Source organism: Xiphophorus hellerii, chromosome 8, assembly GCF_003331165.1.
Source record: "Xiphophorus hellerii strain 12219 chromosome 8, Xiphophorus_hellerii-4.1, whole genome shotgun sequence".
Classification (NCBI taxonomy): domain Eukaryota; kingdom Metazoa; phylum Chordata; class Actinopteri; order Cyprinodontiformes; family Poeciliidae; genus Xiphophorus; species Xiphophorus hellerii.
This window is the reverse complement of record NC_045679.1, coordinates 45,387-63,481: the sequence shown is the minus strand read 5'-3', so window position 1 is coordinate 63,481 and position 18,095 is coordinate 45,387. Positions and strand designations below refer to the sequence as shown.

At 45.4% G+C, this 18,095-nt stretch overlaps 2 protein-coding genes and 1 long non-coding RNA gene across 6 annotated transcripts; 2 read left to right on the top strand and 1 right to left on the bottom strand.

Annotated features, from left to right (window-relative positions):
* The first annotated feature begins 1,134 nt into the window (after positions 1 to 1,134).
* LOC116724179 (uncharacterized) lies at positions 1,135 to 3,556 on the top strand. Its single transcript, XR_004340116.1, has 2 exons — positions 1,135 to 1,373; positions 2,426 to 3,556. It is a non-coding gene; the product is annotated as an uncharacterized LOC116724179 (long non-coding RNA).
* A 197-nt stretch (positions 3,557 to 3,753) lies between these two features.
* On the top strand, positions 3,754 to 7,520 carry rnf224 (ring finger protein 224). The gene is made up of 3 exons (XM_032569494.1): positions 3,754 to 4,838; positions 6,545 to 6,771; positions 7,022 to 7,520. The coding sequence occupies exons 2-3, from the start codon at positions 6,550 to 6,552 to the stop codon at positions 7,340 to 7,342; spliced, it is 543 nt and encodes a 180-aa protein (XP_032425385.1). The 5' UTR covers positions 3,754 to 4,838; positions 6,545 to 6,549; the 3' UTR covers positions 7,343 to 7,520.
* Positions 7,521 to 7,807: 287 nt separating this feature from the next.
* On the bottom strand, positions 7,808 to 17,327 carry pisd (phosphatidylserine decarboxylase). 4 transcript variants are annotated; one of them, XR_004340107.1, is made up of 11 exons: positions 17,143 to 17,327; positions 16,850 to 16,996; positions 13,828 to 13,871; positions 13,619 to 13,755; positions 10,364 to 10,498; positions 10,185 to 10,286; positions 9,866 to 9,989; positions 9,657 to 9,797; positions 9,428 to 9,588; positions 8,678 to 8,810; positions 8,169 to 8,315 (listed from the first exon to the last, which is right to left on the bottom strand). XR_004340107.1 is itself a non-coding variant. In XM_032569493.1 (10 exons), exons 1-10 carry the CDS (start codon positions 17,310 to 17,312, stop codon positions 8,076 to 8,078), a joined length of 1,401 nt encoding a protein of 466 aa, XP_032425384.1. In that variant the 5' UTR covers positions 17,313 to 17,327; the 3' UTR covers positions 7,808 to 8,075. The 4 variants fall into 4 exon arrangements, 2 of the variants coding, with proteins under 2 accessions (XP_032425384.1, XP_032425383.1); XR_004340108.1 differs by having other exon boundaries at positions 8,205 to 8,315; positions 8,663 to 8,810; XM_032569493.1 differs by lacking the exon at positions 8,678 to 8,810 and having other exon boundaries at positions 7,808 to 8,315.
* Positions 17,328 to 18,095: the final 768 nt, after the last annotated feature.

Sequence of the window (18,095 nt, the reverse complement as noted above, 5' to 3'; positions counted from 1 at the left end):
AAGTATCAAATTGAATAAACTACTAAAATATATTAACTGATAAAAAAAAAAATGCCAACAGAAAGAAATACCAGAAGAAATGAAAGATTCAGAAAAATTACAAGAGGAAAGAGAAAATTCTAAAATAAGAAACAAAATACTTGAATAAATATAAAATAAATTTACCAACATTGAGAGGAAATCAAACTAGAATATTTGGTTATAACATATTTAAAATCAATACAAAAAACATTTCATACAAAACAACAAATGAACAATATCCCAAGAAGCATGTAAAACAATTAATTTCAATAATTGCAAATATTTACAGCTCTCTTTCACTTAGATTTTATAAGATTTTTATTCTCAGTTTCTATAACTTTATATTTTAATGTTCCTGTGGTGATGATATTTGTGTTGTTCTTCCAGAAAATGTCTGATTTCAGAAATGTGCTCTTTAATGCCTGGTTCTGAACCTGGTTGCATAGCAACAAAAGGGTAAAAGTTCATTCATTCTGTCTCTGAGCTCCACCAGGTCCGTTTACCAGAACCCGACCAGAACCCCTCAGTGTCAATTACCTTGAGAAATCATGAGATTTGGTGACATAAAAACAGGCTTTAATTCTGAAAAATGATCAAATGTTACACGTCATAGAAACGGATCAGAACCAGAGTGACTGGTCCAGTGGGCCGTCCGGCGCCGGCCAGCTGGGCTCAGCTGATGGACGGAACCAAGTGAGGCAAAGATTAGAGTTTAGTTTTTATTCTCCTCAGTCTGTTTCCTCCCTAAAGGCCAGTTAATCAGGTTCAGTCTGACACACATAAACATGGTAATGTAAGCTGCAGCCTGTGTGTGTAAGCAGATAAGAGGCTAACAGGAAAAGACAGAATCCATAACAAAAGCAAACCTGAAATATTCATGAAATACAAATAGGACACATTAACCAAATCCTAGTTTATTAAAGCTGGATTTAATAAACAGGAATAAAATATAACATATTTTTCACTAATAAAAACTGCATTAAATTCTTTAAACAGAAATCTGAAACCAAAGGAAATCTGCTTTTAGATATTCAGACATTAAGAGGTCAAACCTCCCAGAGGAGGCGGCGGCGGCCCTGTGGGCGAGCTACATAGAGAATGAACAGAGAGAGAGAGAGAGGGAGTGCTGGCAGGTAGAACAGGTTTGGGCGAGGCGGTCAAGAGACTCAGCAGAGAGAGAGAGAGAGACGAGTCAGATTTATTGTTTCGGTCAAATAAAACTTTATTTTTTCTCCAGACACAAAGTACCTGAATCTGTTCCAGACAGAAGAAGAAGAAGAAGAACCTGCCAGAAGAGTTGGACTGTTTTTAAAGAGACAGAAGAAGACAAAGGTGGACACACCTGAGGACAGGTGAGTCGTCTCAAACTAGAAAACAAACCTGAAACTGGAAAACCTCACAGACAGACTGTTCATGTATTAATAGATCGATAGATAGATAGATAGATAGATAGATAGATAGATAGATAGATAGATAGATAGATAGATAGATAGATAGATAGATAGATAGATAGATAGATAGATAGATAGATAGATAGATAGATATTGGCAGGTTGCCTCTGAACTGATGATTTGGGTCGGATGTTCTGGTTTCCTCCTGGTTTGCTGCGGTTCTGACCCGTTTCTCCTGACAGAACCAGGTCAGTAAAAATACGAGGACATGTTTTTATTTGGTGTATGTAAACTTGTGGTTCCTACTGTCGCTCAGATATTTACATGAGGAGAAATTATTATCAAATTAGTTGTTAGCTTTTAAAACGAAGGTCGTGTTTTGTGACGGATCCTGATCGTCAGAACCTGGTGTCAGCAGCTTTCTGATGGATCATCAGATGTTTTGGATATGAATGTGCTGTCAGGTTTGGACTAGGCCGCAGCGTCTCAACGTCTCCTGTAGGAGAAACCACCACTTGATGATGCTGGTTTCTAAAACTGTGCTGCAGCTGATTTAAAGTCCCTGCTGCAGCAATCTGCTGCTGGCCGTTCTTTACGCTGCTGCAGGTTCTTGGTGTTGGACAGAGAAAGAGAAGCGAGGATTCAGAGACGGAATCGGCTCCAGATCTCATTCCTTTGGATTTCATCTACCACTGCTTTAATCTGTAAATGTTTTAGTTTGTTTAGTTTGGTTTAGTTTTGTGTAACCAGGTTGTTGCTGCTGCAGATTTTTGCCTCAGAGGGTTTTACCATCTTATAACAGATTTAAATGAATTAAACTCGCTCTGTTCAGATTATTAAAGTTTTAGTTCAGATTATTAAACTCGTTAAGGTTTGACTCGCAGAGCTAATCGGTTGTTTCTCCTGGAAGCATAAACTTGACCTGATTGGTTATAATGTGGAGGAAGTGACATCATAGATGTTTGTTATGTATTAATGAAACTTTATTCACATCAATCTCTCTTTCTCTCTAGATTGGCTGTTCCTCCTCCCCCCACCCCACCGACCCCTTCTGTGACATCATCAATATGTCATCAAAAATCAACATTTCTTTGGAGAACCCGTACGGTCAGGTGACCATCCCTCGGGCTAAGCTCCGCCCCTCAGATGATGCAACAGTGATAGCCAATCCGGTGGCTCTGAACAGCGAGAACCCATACGCCCAGAAGGGCTCGGCCCCGCCCCCCTACACGGTGACGGAGGAAGAGGAGGAGGAAGAGGCGGGGCGGTGCCCAGCGTGCTGCTACCGCTGCCGCAGGAGGAAGTGATGTCACCGTGGAAAGAGGACTGTGATTGGCTCATTAGCAGATATTCTACTTCAGGGCTGACCAGACGTTGATACATCTGCAAAACCAGAACCAGAACCAGAACCAACAGAACCAGAACCGGGCCGCAGATCCGAAGCTTAGAGACTTCAGAGGAAACGGTTCAAACTGACTTTGGACCATCGATCCTGGTTCTGGAGGACAGGACAGAACCTGGACAGAACCCGGACAGAACCAGGACAGAACCTGGACAGAACCCGGACAGAACCCGCCCATGAACAGCTTCAGGACATCAAAGATTGTTAAAACTCTGAGAAACAAGAGATTTAAATGTTTGGTTTTTATATTTTTTAGATTTTTTAGATTTTTAATTCCTTCAAAAAGACAAGATGGCTGCCTTTCTGCCGTTGCCATGACAACTCCACCTGAAGACAGAAGACTTTGTCTTACAGCTTTAAATCATTTTCACATATAAAATATAAATCAGATCCCGTTTAATGATTTTATATTTGATCAAAGTTCAGAAAAACATTTAGAATTTTATTTTAAACAAAAAGATTTTGATCAGATTTTGTTCCATCAGCAGGAAAACGAACCGAATCATGTTCACGTCCAGAACCAAGCAGAGATCATGGCTGTGAAACAAAGGGATTTTATAAATGGTAGATCATTATTTTGTTGTTTTATTTCTGGATTCAGGAAAAATGTTTCTCCATAAAGTATTTCTGTTTTCACCACCATCATTTTCAATATGAAGGATTTTTCAAAGTCTATGTGAAGCAGAATGATGTCGCAGCGACTTGTAGATGACGAACAAAATAAAAACATTATTTGCTTTGCTTTTTATGTCCCGTTTATGTCTAAAAATACAAACAGAAAACTCCTTCAGCCCAGCAGGGGGCGCCGTTTGCCCCATTCCGGATGCAGCCGCAGTGGCTCTGTGGGTAAAGCAGTCGTCTTGTGACCAGAAGGTTGTGGGTTCGATTCCACACCATACTCTGTATATGAATGGGTGAATGTGACTGAATGAATGTGAGTTATTATATGTGGTTATAAATACAGTATTAATTATTTAGTTCAGTTGGCTTACAGTCCTGTAGAAACTGGAACCGGATTAGTAATCTGAAGTAACCAAGAACGAGTACTTTCAAAATAAAACAGGAAATCAGGCTTAAATACACTAGAAATCCAGAAAACAAATCAAGCCAACGATCAGAGACACAAACAACCAGAACAGAACGAGACAACAAGAGCCGGTTCTGATGGCTCTGATGGCCTGAACTGGACTGGATGTGTTTCTGCTTTCGCCCTACTTCATGCTGCCAGACAGGTTCTCTCTCAGACCGGTTCTGGTTCTGCAGATTTGATGGGAAAAGAGAAACTGAACCAAAATCAGTGGTTAGTGATAATTATTATTGCTGGCTTTATTCAGGATGTACAAACTTTCTGATTGGTTTTAATTCATTTAATCATCTAGTTTTTTATTTCCTCTGATTAACTTTAGCTTTTTATTTAATGTCTGAAACACAAAGAAACTCGTCAGTCTGCTGCGACGGTTCTGGACCAGTAAGAGGTCCAAACCCATTAATGCTCTGACTGGGAAAGTGACCACTGAACCCAGAAGGTCCTGACCCGGTAACCAGTACGGTCCTCATCGTCTCCATGACGACAGTGGTCTGTGCGGAGGGCGGAGCCGATACCAGAAACCTGAACCCAGCTCCACTTTCTATTGGCTGATCTGGTTTCAGGAGCCGGTATTGATCAGCAGGTGATTATCAGGATCATTAGTTTTGCGCTTCTATATTGATCTGAACCTCTCTCAGGTTATTATTATTGTTATTATTGACGAGTATTGATTGTAGTACAACAGGCTGAAGTCGATCTTGTTCAGGTGAGGATTTTGTTTCAGGTCAGCTTTCACCTGGTTGGTGAATTATTGATGAGGCGAGTCTCTCTCTCTGGGAGACGATCAACGCCAACAGAAGACGAGTAAACAGGAGGCGGGAAGACGTCGAGACGAAATAAAGCAAACAAGAAGAGAAACACAGAAACAAAACAGAAGAGCAGATAAACATGGAACGATGAAGACTGAGGAAGAAGAGGAGGAATACAACAAACCCAGGTGAGTTTCTATCTGACCAATCAGAACATAGGGGGGAAAATCATTTCATCCAATCGAAAACATTAAGAGAAACTTTTTATTTTGGTTAACAAAAACCCCAAACCGATTATAATCATGGTAAAAAGACATTTTTATATCCAGCATGCTGATCCCAGTCTGTTCCCAGTCTGATCCCAGTCTGTTCCCAGTCTGTTCCAGTAACATTGTCTCTACAAACCAGATGGCGTTACCCTAAATCAAGCTGGAAAAAAACCCTTCTCACCACAAACGTATTTCATGTCGTAGCAGCAAGAAGTCCTTCATCCAATCACAGGACAACATGAGCAATGAGGTCATCGCTCCAGAAGAACCAATCGGATCAGGATGGATCCAAACCAAATGGATCTGAAGACACCAGCTGGAGGCGGAGCTGCCCATCATCAGAACCGGCCAGTTCTGGGAGCAGAACCTCGTCCACGCTGCAGTCTCAGACGCTACGAACAGAAAATTCACATAAAACAGAAAAACTAAAGGCAGAAATCTAAATTTAAATTCATGAACACTCAGTCTGCTCAGCATTAGATCAGCATCCTGATGCTGTTTCTAACAAAAACAGTTCAAAACTGTGAAGCTGCAATCATTTAATCACTAAAATGTTTTAAGTGACAATAGAAAGAATAAGGGGGGATTGCTGCAATATTTCATGATTCACTAAACGATAAAAAGGTTTTTCTGGGACAATTTGACTCTACTCTGCTAAAAGGTCATTAATGAGCTCTGACAGATTCTATAGAAAACCCCTAAATATGTACATTTTCTGACTAATGACCTTCTATCTGTTATATTCACTGATTATTTCTATTTGTGGGAGATTTTAATGACAGAGAGGCAGAAAGCTGAGATGTTCTTAAAACCTTTGGTCCGACTCAGGATGTTGAATCATCAGTCAGGCTGTGAATGTTTCCAGAGTCTCTGACGTCTGATCATTTATCCGCCGAGCACCGCAGAACGTTTAATAGTTCTGCTCTTCCTCCTGGCCTTCCAGCTGTTACCATGGAGATGAGCATGTGAAGCCACTCGAAGCTTCACATGTTATGGATTCCATTGCTCCCATTAAAGGTGGCGTCTGGTTGGAGGAAATCCCAACCAGAGGATTCCTGGAGCCGGTCAGACTGAGATTCAGAACCAGAACGCTGCAGCTGGAGTTCTGACTAGAACCAAGAAGATAGAGACACCACCCGGTTCTATACCACCAAGTTCTACACCTCCCAGTTCTACACCGCCCGGTTCTACAAGACCCAGTTCTACACCTCCCGGTTCTACAAGACCCGGTTCTACACCACCCAGTTCTACACCACCCAGTTCTATACCTCCCGGTTCTACACCGCCCGGTTCTACACCACCCAGTTCTACACCACCCGGTTCTGTGTGATTTCTACTTTATAAATCACTGGACGGATTAAAGATCTGCTGCTGGATCAACCTGCTGGTTCTGGTTCTGGTTCTGCATCAGAAGCAGAACCAAACATGGAGAAGCTGCATTTAGCTTCTATGCACCACAAACCTGGAACAAACTTCCAGGAAAGTGAAAAACAGCCGAAACCCTGATCTCCTTTAATCCATAAATGAATCATTCATAAACATTTTGAAATTGTTGTTGATTTATTTTCTGGATTCATGTTGTAAAACTTTCTGCTGAAACGTTTTAATAAATCTGATCCTGACAGGGAAGATGATTCATGAAGATGAAGAGGAGGATGATGATCCCCTGCCCCCCCCTCCCTGCTCCTCTGTTGCCATGGAGACGGCGATGTCGGGCAGGAGGCCGGACCTGGCGTGCATCGTGTGTTTCGGCAGCTACGACTTGCTGACGCGGTTGCCACGGCGACTCCACTGTGGCCACGCCTTCTGCCAGGCGTGTCTGAAGAGACTCGACACGGTGATCAACGAGCAGGTGAGGTCAAGAGGTCAAGAGGTCAGCAGGAGGGCTGTTTCTTAACCCTGACAGGGTCCAGGTTCTGGTTCTGGTTTCGGTCCGGAGCTCGGGTTCTGAAGTGCTGACTCTTCACTGACGTCATGAGTTCTGTTGGGAACCTGACCGGGTCAAAGGTCACTAGAGGACCGGTCTGATCTTCCTCACAGGACGTGACATCAGCAGTCGGGTCGACCCTAAAGGCGCTCCTCTTCCTCCTCCTCCTCCTCAGGCGTGGATCCCGTGTCCCCAGTGTCGGCAGAACACGCCGCGGCCGCGCGGTGGCGCCGCCGGTCTGGACCTGGACCTGGCGTCCTTCCTGGCGGTGAAGGCCCAGCAGACCTTCGTCTCCTGCTCCTCTTCCTCGCGAAGCTCTGCCCCCAGGGGCGGAGCTTCGTCTGGCGATGGGAAGCTTTGGCTTGGGAAGGAAGTTCCCGATGACGGCTGGCGGCACGGCGGCCTGGCGGAGCCGCGATTCCATCGCTACGGCGACTGCTGCCCGGCGCCGTCCTGCTGGCACTGCTGCTGGTTCTGCTGCCCGGGGCGAGGCTGACAGACCGGACCGGAACCGATCCGGCCCTGGATGAGGCCCGGTACTGATGTGCATCCTAGATTTCCTGGTTCCGGGTTAGTTCTGTGTCAGAACCGGGTCGGCTCTGGGTCGCCGTGAACAATAATCAGAGCTTTGAAATGTTTCGTGTTCAGAAACATCAAATAAAAGCTTTAAAGTTTTGGGTCTTTGATCTCATTGATCTCATCTGCAGCTTGTTTCATAAATCCTTTGTTACCATGGAGACGAAAAAGCAGATCTGATCAGAACCTGATTCACTCTAAGGTCCAGTTGACACGTCAGAACTACCCCAGATCAAATACCAGATCAGCTGCAAGTCCTGGTGCCCCATCACTAGTTCAGGACCCAGACTGGACCCAGATTGGAACCAAAGTGGACCCAGACTGGAACTAAACTGCCTCTGTGAGCAAACATAAAAGGTATTTCTGGTAAAGATTCAAATCCAAAGCTGCTCAAAGTATAAATTTATTCTTTACACATAATTTACAAAAATAAACAAACTGACAGTTTATGGCTCTCAGCCAATCAGGACCTCACTGATGATGTCACAGTGCTTTCTACCAATCAGAAGTTCAACCTTTGGCCACAGGCAGCAGTGTGGAGCAGACAGAGCTTAGGCACAAAGCACTCTGGGAGTTTGTCTTCTGTCCGTCCTGCATAAAGCTCTGCCCTCAGAGTCCCCATCCAATAAAAATACGCTACGGCCTCTGGCCAATCAGAGGCTGCCGAGGGGTTCCCCCATCCTGATTCGCTGTCCTGGCTGCAGGTCAAAGGTGAAATCTGCCGGCGCCTCAAACAGCAGGACGATGGTGGAGCCCAGGTTGAACTCGCCCACAGGCTCGCCTTTACACAAGGCCACACCCCCTTCGCTGGCCTTCACCTGGTCGCTCGCGGCAACGTAGCTGCGGTCCTGGAACGAACCTTTGCTGTAGCGAGGAGCGTTGGTCCGCAGCTCCTGAGGAAGAAAAGAGACCGGGTCAGACCAGGGCCTCACGTCTAAAGCAGCACAAAAAATGTGCAGCGCCACATTTTACGCACAAATCAGCATGTAGAAAAATGAACTTTGGTCAAAGTTTGCATAAATATATGCCCACTTTTTCTCTGGTGTGAAAATATGCATATAACCAGGGTCATTTCTTCCACTTCTGTTAGATTCACTTTTATTAATTTAAAGATTTATTTTAAAATAAAACCCTTTCCTTAATTTCTTCAGCACAAAACTAAACCAAACAAACACCATTCAGTGTGTCAGTCATTATCTGGTTGTAGGGTCACATGACCAGCCGGACGTCGGCGTCTTACATGGCCGCTGCTCACCAGCTTAGGTAGGAGATGCCGTCCAACAACGTTCTACTGATTACACGGTTTGACAAGTGGGAACTGGTGAGTGTTCTTGTTTTGCGCTAATGTTAGCGCAGCTCTTGCAGGCGGCCATTACTGCGAGTCACATCTGCAAAACCAGACGGGTCCAATGAGCAGGAATCTGTCACAGAAATAGTCATATTTCTTACCCGATTTCTATAAAATATTAAATTAAAGCTGAGAAAACTGCTGATGTTTTGATACGTAGGCTAACGCTAACTCAGGTTCCCTCCCTGGATACAGAGAACGCTAAGAAGAGTTAACTAACTGACCAGACCAAACAGGACCAAACTGGACTGGACCAGACTGGTCCGAAGCAAAGTTGTCAGTCGGATCAGGGTTCGCTTTTTTTAGTCCGATTAGCATTCACACCTGAAACGGACCGGCCCTGGAGTTGGATTAAAGCGGATTAAACTGGGCTGGAGTGAACGCACATTTAAGATCCGAGGCACGGATAAAGTTCTGGACTCAGCTGTTTGCTGTGATCCTGGTTCTGATCCGACATTTTTTCCTCGTTTTGCTGTTTTACCCCTCAACCTTCTGAACTTAACATAGCGCTGCTCGTAGCGTTCTGATTGGCCGCTGCTTGCCAAGAGCCCGCCTCCAGTAGGAACCGGTTCTTCCCTCTGAGCCTTCAGTGGGACCCATCTGGGTTCCGGTGGACCCGGACTCATCTGGCCAGCCAGACCTCCGGCAGGAACTCACCTGGTCGAAGTAGACCCTGATGGAGCCCACGTTGGTGGCGCCCACCGCCGTGAGGGAGAAGAAGCCGTGCCGCCATTGGCCGCTCAGCACCACGCGCTCGTTGAGGCAGAACAGCTCCTTGACCCAACGTGCCACGCCCGGGTTCACCGACATCAGCGAGCCTGGCGGTGATATGGAGCGGTGAGCGCCGGCACGGTGACGACCCGCTCGTCGCCCTGCAAACACTCACCCGGGAAGTGGCGACGCAGCTCCACCCTCCAGTCGGCCGGCGAGTGAAAGCAGTGGTAGTCGCCCGGCGCCAGGTAAACAACCACGTGGAACAGGGCGCGGTCCGGAGACGACAGCAGCCGGTCCTGGAAGGACGCCGGGTCTGAAATGGAACCGCACAGGTCAGTACCCAAACTGGAGCCGGAGTTCTGGTGGGTCGGCGCCGCTCACCCGGGCTCGGCCTGCTGGGCGGTCCCAGGAAGTTCTCCAGGCTGTAGGTCACGCCCTTCACCTGCTCCACTTGCGAGTTCTGGACCTGCCCAAAATGGAGGATCCTGCCATCAGCCGGCGATGTCTGCAAACAGAACCAGAACCCAGTGACCCAACAGAACTAGTACCAGCTGGTGACCCGACAGTACCAGAACCAAAGAGTTCTGCTGGTTCTTCCCTCCGCACTGAGGAGGTTCAGATGAAAACCCAAATCAATCTGCCCGTCCCGTCAGAGAGTGGATGTAAGGCTCTGGTTCTGGTTCCGGTGGGAGGAGCTTACCAGGCATGAAGCGGCACAGACGGGTCGGACCGCGGGTTTGAGGCGGCGGCGGAAGAACTCGCCCAGGTTCTTATAGTGATGCAGGTCCTCCACTGCTGCCTCCTAGTGGACAAACAGGGGAACAACACTGTCAGAGGAGCCGATACCACTCTGGTTCTGGTTCTGGTTCTTGTCCAGACCTGCATGTTGACCCCGAATGTCCAGATGTAGAGGGAGTAGATGGGTTTGCGGAGCCAGGTAGGTAGGTCCAGTCCGTTGAGCCGGCCCCAGGCCCGGGACATGAAGCGGGTCGGGAAGGTCCGGTAAAGCGCCACCTGCGGGTCCAAACAAAAACTACAGCATCACTGGGCGCTGGGCCGGTTCCAGTTCCCTCGGGTCGCAGAGCAGCAGGAAGAAACACAACAGGGTGTACATATATGGTCGCTCTCCTCCCCTTTTCTCATCATCCAATCAGAAGCCCTGTCAGAGCCGCTCTTACCCGATTGGCCAGCGGCCGCAGGGCATTGACAGACAGGAAGAAGCCGAGGAAAGCAATTGGCCGGCGGTGCCAGGGGGCGGGGCGACAGACACCACTACTGAGCGCGCTCAGACGGTGACGCAGAGCCAAACGAGGCACCCGGAGCCTGACAGGAAGGGGCGGAGCATAAAGAAAAGGGGCGGAGACACGATGGTCAGCTGACAGGAAGACAACAATCTGAAAACTAAACCAGTCATAAACAGGTGTGAAGTGGGCGGGGCTTCAATGAGAGGCGGCGAGCACGAGGAGGCGGAGCATCAGGAGGATCAAAGGTCAGCACAGGAGGAGCCAGATGTTAGGCAGCTAGCTAACTAGCCCCCACCTCCAGGTCCAGCTCGGTTCTGGTTCCGGCCGGACCAGCTGAGGGACTCTGAATCAGGGACCCATCCAGAACCAGTAGAACCGGGCCAGTGGCTGGATAACTGGGTCAGCAGGCTTCCAGTGGATCAGATGCCATCTCCATGGCAACCTGTAATCTGCGCTAATCTGGCTTCATCTCCTGATAATCTCTCTCTCTCTCTCCGGGTCGGGTCCAGAACCGCTGACGGCTCTCCCAGACTGATCGTAATGGTTCTGCTCTCAGAACGGATCTGGTTCCTGATCGGATCAGTAGGTTTCTGGAGTAAAGAAATGATTACAGGTTGTGGTTGTGATGCCTGAGCCAGGTTCTACGGTAACCGGAGCGGACATCAGCGTGCAGCTGGATTGGATCAGAGGCAGGCAGCAGCTACAGGTCAGAGGTCAGGCCGGGGCCAGGTTCTGAAGGGTTCCTCTCTCCCACCTGAAAGGTCCGGCAGCTACGCTCCTTCCGCCCCCTCCCCTGCCGCCGCCCTCGCCCCGCCGCCGCCTCACCTGCCGCAGCGGGCCGCGGTCGGGCCGCGCAGGCCTGCAGAACCTCACCATGAGCGTGCGGGTCGGGCCGGCGCCGGGAGCTGAGCGGGCCGGCGGCACATGGCGAGTGAGGCTGAGCCGCAGAGGCAGCAGAGGAAGAGGAGAAGGAGGAGGCGGCTGGGGTTAAGGCGGCTAGGCTCCGCCCACTCTGCCACGCCGCGGTTATTAATAGCACACGGGTCAGAGTCCGTGGTGTGATGGAAAAATCCGGATCGATGGCCACGATTGGTCCTTCGTACTGCTGAGTCATCGCTCTGCTAATCAATACGCTGATCAACAATCAGCTGGGAGCTGACCAATCACAGCCTGCTGCTGTAATGCATGGTTACTGATTGACCAATCACAGCAGGCTATCTGACCAATCAGGAGGCAGGCTGGCTGTAAGGAGAGGTAGCAGGACTGTGTGACATCACCTTCACCTTTCACCCAGAGAACCAATCAGAGTGAGGTCATCCACCTGAGTGATGTCACTGACTTGGCTCCACGGGATTGGTTAACCCTGCCCTGTTACATAAGCAGTTCTGCACATGCTCAGAAAGAAAGCCAGCTGCTGATTGGTCGGTTCTGAGGAGGAACACCTGCAGGTTCACCTGCAGTCCGAAACATGATTGGGTCCGCTGCTGGAACAGGAAGTGATGGTGGGGTTACCATGGTAACGGCTCCAGTGTCTGAATCAAGTGTTTACAAACACATGCCTCTGCTGCTGTGGCTTTAATGTTGCCACGGTAACTTGTGTCTCAGATCTCTGAATAAACCGGACCCAGCTTCAGAACTAGGTCAGAACCAATCCAACTGTGCAAGACAAAATGAAAAGGGGAAGTGACATCAAAAACGGTTGAGACCTTCTGGCAGGGGTTTTACCTCCCCCATCATTAGACCACGCCCTCTTTACATTTAGGAGGCATAAACTTCACCCACTTTGCTATAGGTCTCAGTGGGACCATGCAGCTGAACTAGCTCCACCTCATAATGGACCTTACCAAGCTCCGCCCACAACCGACCCACGTGACCGCAAGTCTCACAAACAAAGCCTGGTTGTTTCTAGGTAACATGACTGATTAGTGCGTCATTTCTAGCAGATTTTCACAATATATCAGCTACTAAATGGACAGAGGAACTAACAAGTTCATGTCATCATCTGGGAGGAGGTTACTGGTTTCTCAGTCACAAGCTGGTTGCAAACCTGAGGCCAGCAGGTGTCAGTCAGTTATGGTAGATCTGAACTTTGACCTCAATATGAGAAGCTACAGACTGACAGGAGGAACCAAAGAGCTCTGTAAAGGTAAAGGCAAATCTTCTGAAGTTGGGATATAATTCATTTAATTTCACATAATTACCGCGGTAGAAGCCATTTGTTTGTTAAAATGTTATGAAATATTTTTGTTCTATTTGATGTTTGTTGTGAATGACGTAAACTCACAAACGAACGAGGTAATTAGTCCAACGTTTAGAAACTACAGCGGCTGTAATGAGCCACAGCAAAGGGAAACAAAGGTAAAATAACCCGAACAGGTGATCAACTCAAAACCACTCCTACCTTTTTACTCTCTCTCTCTTTGTATTTTAAGCACACCTGTTACCGTGGCAACCGCCTGCGCCCCGCAAGTCGAGCAAAGACGTTAAAAACATAACATTCAGTTCGTTACGATATCAAGTTTCCAGGCTTGATATTTATTTCTGGATTATTAATCAGCGCTTCCCTGAACACAGCGATGGTTGATTGACTAGCTGTACTTGGTGCTAACGTGGCTAACAGAGTAACAGTTTAGTCCAAAGCCTTTTCTGCTAAAATAAAATCTTTAGTGTGTGTCAGATACAGACACATTGCATATTGATCTGTTTAGCTAACGTAAGACTGTGTAGCAGGCAGGCTTCAAGGTGTACAAGTTGTATCAGTTCTGCCATTATGCTGTACTTAGCTAATGGGAAGCTAAGTGTGTTTGTGAGACGGCCACGCACGTGACCAGTAGAATGGGCATCAGCCAATGAAAAGCGGCCCCTGTGGTAAGGTCCATGTGTGTCTTACCTCAGTAGGCGTGGCTAAATGGGGTGCAGCCTCTTCATCCAGTTGGCCTCGCCTTTTGTACTGATGGTAACCAAGGTAACAGCCTCCCGTAACGATGAGCAGGGTAAACGGCCGGGGTCGGGGCAGTGGGCGGAGACCTGCAGAGGAAGAGGAAGCTGATTGGCTGACAGATCTGATGTCATCATCATTTACCTCCTGCAGGGACTCACCGCTGCTCAGGCTGCGGCTCTGGCTGCAGCGTGGCGACGGCGCCCTGAAACACACACAGCGCATTAACTGTTACAGGCCCAGCCTTTCCCTGGGGAGGGGGGTAGAGAGCAGCGGGTAGGAGCAAGAAGAAGAAGAAGAGCGGACTGTTAGCTGTAGAGACTGGAGCTGTGGAGTGGTTGTTGCTGTTCACCTTGCCAAGAAGAGGAATAAAGTTCTGCAAGCTTTCATCTGCCTCCTCCTTGTTTTGCCGCCAGCAGAGCAGAATCTATGAGCTTGTTACCAGCAAACGAGCCGAAATAGACACCAGCCTGTTCTGGACTTACTTAGGGAACATAACGTTCACCATCACATCACCCCAAACTGACCCCAAACGATGGTCACATGGTGCTAAAATACAGTTTTATTACCCCTAAAACTGTATCTTAGCACCCCTGAATAGGGTTGCCACTCATCCCGTAAAATATGGAGTCGTGCCATATTTAGCCGTTAAATGTGCATCCCATTAAATGATTGATTCAAAGTTAATCATTTGAATTTCTCTCTTAGACCCACTTCCTCCATTATTATTTATAATAATAATGATATTTATATAAGTATCGTATTGAACCGATGCTTAACTGTCCGATAGAAACGCCTATCATACACACATCAACACTAAGTTTAACAATAATGACCAAAATAAAACACAGGCTATATTAAGGTCAGCTAAATTCTCGACTCGGGAGCTAAAGGACCCCAGAACGCTACGGACCGACGCTGAACGTCACGGTTGCCTAGAGACGGACACTGCGCAGCCCCAGTGAGCTGCAATCAACCCGCGTCTTTTTAAAACGTCCTCGACTCAATTCACTGTCCTTAGAAGGAAAAACGCTTTAAAACTACAGACGTGAGTTAAAAGACGCGCTGAACAATTATAAACGGAACAATTTCAGAGAGGATGGAAACTGTGGACATCGAAAGACAAAAAAAAAGTGTCCTTGGTGGCGCAGTGTGCTGCTGTGTGATGGACAGAATGGATCAGGAGAGGAACCGCAGACCCATCAGAACCTAAAGAACCTCTTAATCCTCAATCAGCTCCTGAGGCTGATATGGTACAGAACATTTAGTTATGTTTGATTCAGTTTCTTATGGTGATTTTAACTGACTATTGTGGTTTGATTATTTACTTAGGATGTTGAGTTTGGATGATATTTAATAAATAATAGCATTAGCCAAAATAAGTGGCCATTTAAAGAACAAATCATACAAATAGATTAACAGTAAATATATAAATATTTCCTACATTACATTACTTTCTGTGTGTTTTATTCACAAATCTTGATATATTTTATGAATAGTTGTTCAGTGGTCATTTAATGTATTACTTGACTAATATCTTATTAATGTGGTTTACCAGTTTGGATAATCTGACTTCCTGTAAATTAAGAAAAATCATGCTAAGCAAAAGTACACCAGACCTGCAGGCCAGGGCCGGTTCTAGATGGGGGCCAAGAGGGGCTCTAAAGAAATTATACTAAATTATTTTTCAAATATTCAGTGGTAGATATTTTTTAAACCTTCACAATTTTATTTTAACAATGAATTAAAAATTATAGTGCTGCACTTTTAGCTGCTGTATGGAGATAGGATCACACTTTCCATCTGATAGATCAGGATCTGCAACCTGAATCTTTGGAGACATGAGTGGCTCTTTGGTTCACAATATTAAATGATGAAATATTGCTCTGTTTGTGTTTAATTCTTTTTAAAGTGTCTCTGTAAAAAACACTGACTACACGGGCCCCTGTGGTAACTTTGGTCTAGAACCAGTCTCTAAAGAAAACAGTAAAGACCATTATATATATATATATATATATATATATATATATATATATATATATATATATATCTTTAACCAGCTAAAAGAGGCCAGACTTGTATCATCAGCATCTTTATTCAGATGACAACTTACAATGCAAAATATTATGCTTAGCAAGTTTTTGCAATGGGCAATTTTAAGTGTCAATGCAGTACTTAATTTAGAATTATTTTTATGTTTATGAATGAAATTGTGTACAGCATTGGCTTTATTTATTTGAAGAGTATTTTGTAGTTCAGTACAAAATGTTGTATAAGTGCAAAATATATGGATAAGTAATGGGTCAGTCTGATCCTGGTCCTTCGCCTTGTTAATTTCTCTTATTGGTCTTTTTTGAAGTTTGATTAGTGACTGTTGTGTTTTGTAATTCATTTCCAAATCTCTCTGGAGTCACTTAAATAAGGTCAAACTAAAGAACAGTGCAGGATGTTTGGGTCAAGCTGGTTCTGTATGAACAGAAAGGTGTTTGGTACTGAAACTATGATTGACTCACTTCATGAACTGTGAACTGAAATAATAAAACCCGATCATAATGTCCACTTTTCCATAGATGGACATTCATTCTTGTAAAAATAAAAGGCCAACAGCTGCATAACATTCAGATTAAATAAGGGTAATACAATTTCTAAGTATGATTTTTAAATAAAGTTCAGGTTAAGGACTCATTTTCACTAGTCATTAATCTGACCTTCTACCTTGATAATAAACTGGTTTTAGGTTTATTAATCCTATGAATTTAGTAAAATGTTCTTCAAATGAACTGCATCATTTTATTTTAATTTCCGGGCAGCAGACCCCACTAGGACTGAGTGACTCCACATCTGCTTGTGTCTCATTAATGTTAGGAGATGTTAGCAGCTATGATGTGATCTAGAGATTCTGTTTCAAACTGAGTTTATACAACTCTGGAAAAAATGTAAAGTTTCTCTCATTTTACTCTTTATAAGTATATGTTTGAGTAAAATCAACATTGTTTTTTTATTATATGAATTACTGACAACATGTCTCTTAATTTTGTTTGTGAATGTATGTAAATAAGCAGTTAGATTTAGAATATCTTCTCATGGGTCTTAGCCCTGCTGGGGGCTCAGCCCCCCTAAAGGTCAGACCCTAGAATCGCCCCTGGCCTGCTTAAGGAGCTCAGGTGTTCCAGCTGAATTTACCTGCAGCATTTTCTCGATGCTCCGCTCAACAACCTCGCTGTGGACACCGCCATCATCTTCGTAGGATGTGACGTCAGCAGATGTTGCGTCAGGCTTCTTCTTCTTCTTCTTCCTCTGAAGAGGGTTGCGCAGGCGCAGTGCTGTTCCCTAGCGGTACCGGAGATTTTTAGATAAAGGAGAGGAAATGGATCTCCAGATAGGTCCGTCTCACAACAGAACGCGTTAGAACCCAAAATAAATCAGAACCACCTAAAAATATGTTGCAAAAGTAAATGACATTAGGTCAACAGAACCTGGAAACTGGACCGGACTTGAGGAGCAGAACCTCCAGGAAAACTGGCTGCGAGTCGTTAAAACAGGTTAATGGACTGGACCGGTCTTGTGCGAAATTCTGTTCCCCTGTGAAAATCTGCCCCCTTGTGTCGGGAGCGCGCATTGCAGCCAGAGAGGCGGACCTGACCATTTTCACGGCGCTTCTGATCGATTTCTCGGTAAAAACAACTCAGTTAATCATGTCAAGCTTGTAACATTTAGTTTAATCGGCTGCTGTTGTTTACAAAATTGTAAAAATAATTAAATAAACGAGGTTTTTTTTACGCTGTTTTGTGTTATTTTAAACGCCAAGAGAATCGGTCTTTTTCCAACTTTTGTCACTTCCGCCTGACAGAAATAAAAGTCAGTCACCAAAACACAGTTTTCCAACACGTAGTGTGTATTTATAATTTTTCATTGCTGATATAAGAGGATGGCTGAAAGCATGGCACAAAAATTAAGACTTCCTGAAAAGACGAGAGCGTGGACTTTCTGGTAAATCCCGTTCTAATGTAAAATATGACAGATTACTGTAGTAAGGACATTTCTAGTATACTACAGGCTATCTATCACACATAACAATATTTGAGAATTTGGCAACAGTTGCTCTTTATTCCCAAACGTTATGGGGGGAGGAGAGTAGAGAATGGATATTTCAGCTGCCTGAAATAATCTGTTCCCCTCCATAACATGGGAACAAATTAATTCACCAACAAGTCTTTATCTGTGTTTATTCCTTTCATCATCAATAATAAATCCTGTAAGTTTGGTAGCAATTCCTCTTTATTTGACAAAGTTATAAGGGGGGAACCATATATTTTAGTAACCTAAAATAATCCGTTCCCCTCCATAACATGGGAACAAATTAATTCAGCAACAATCTTTAACTGTGTTTATTCCTCTTATCCTCAACAATAAATCATGTAAGTTTGGT

What these genes read in the sequence shown, in the direction of transcription:
- pisd (XM_032569492.1), bottom strand. Translation starts at nt 17,312, where the DNA reads ATGGTCAGGTCCGCCTCTCTGGCTGCAATGCGCGCTCCCGACACAAGG. An exon ending in ATTTAGCCACGCCTACTGAG is followed by an intron (nt 10,499 to 13,618) that starts GTAAGACACACA and finishes TTGGACCCGCAG; the next exon opens with GTGGCGCTTTACCGGACCTT. An exon ending in CATTCGGGGTCAACATGCAG is followed by an intron (nt 10,287 to 10,363) that starts GTCTGGACAAGA and finishes TTTGTCCACTAG; the next exon opens with GAGGCAGCAGTGGAGGACCT.
- rnf224 (XM_032569494.1), top strand. Translation starts at nt 6,550, where the DNA reads ATGATTCATGAAGATGAAGAGGAGGATGATGATCCCCTGCCCCCCCCT. An exon ending in ACACGGTGATCAACGAGCAG is followed by an intron (nt 6,772 to 7,021) that starts GTGAGGTCAAGA and finishes CCTCCTCCTCAG; the next exon opens with GCGTGGATCCCGTGTCCCCA.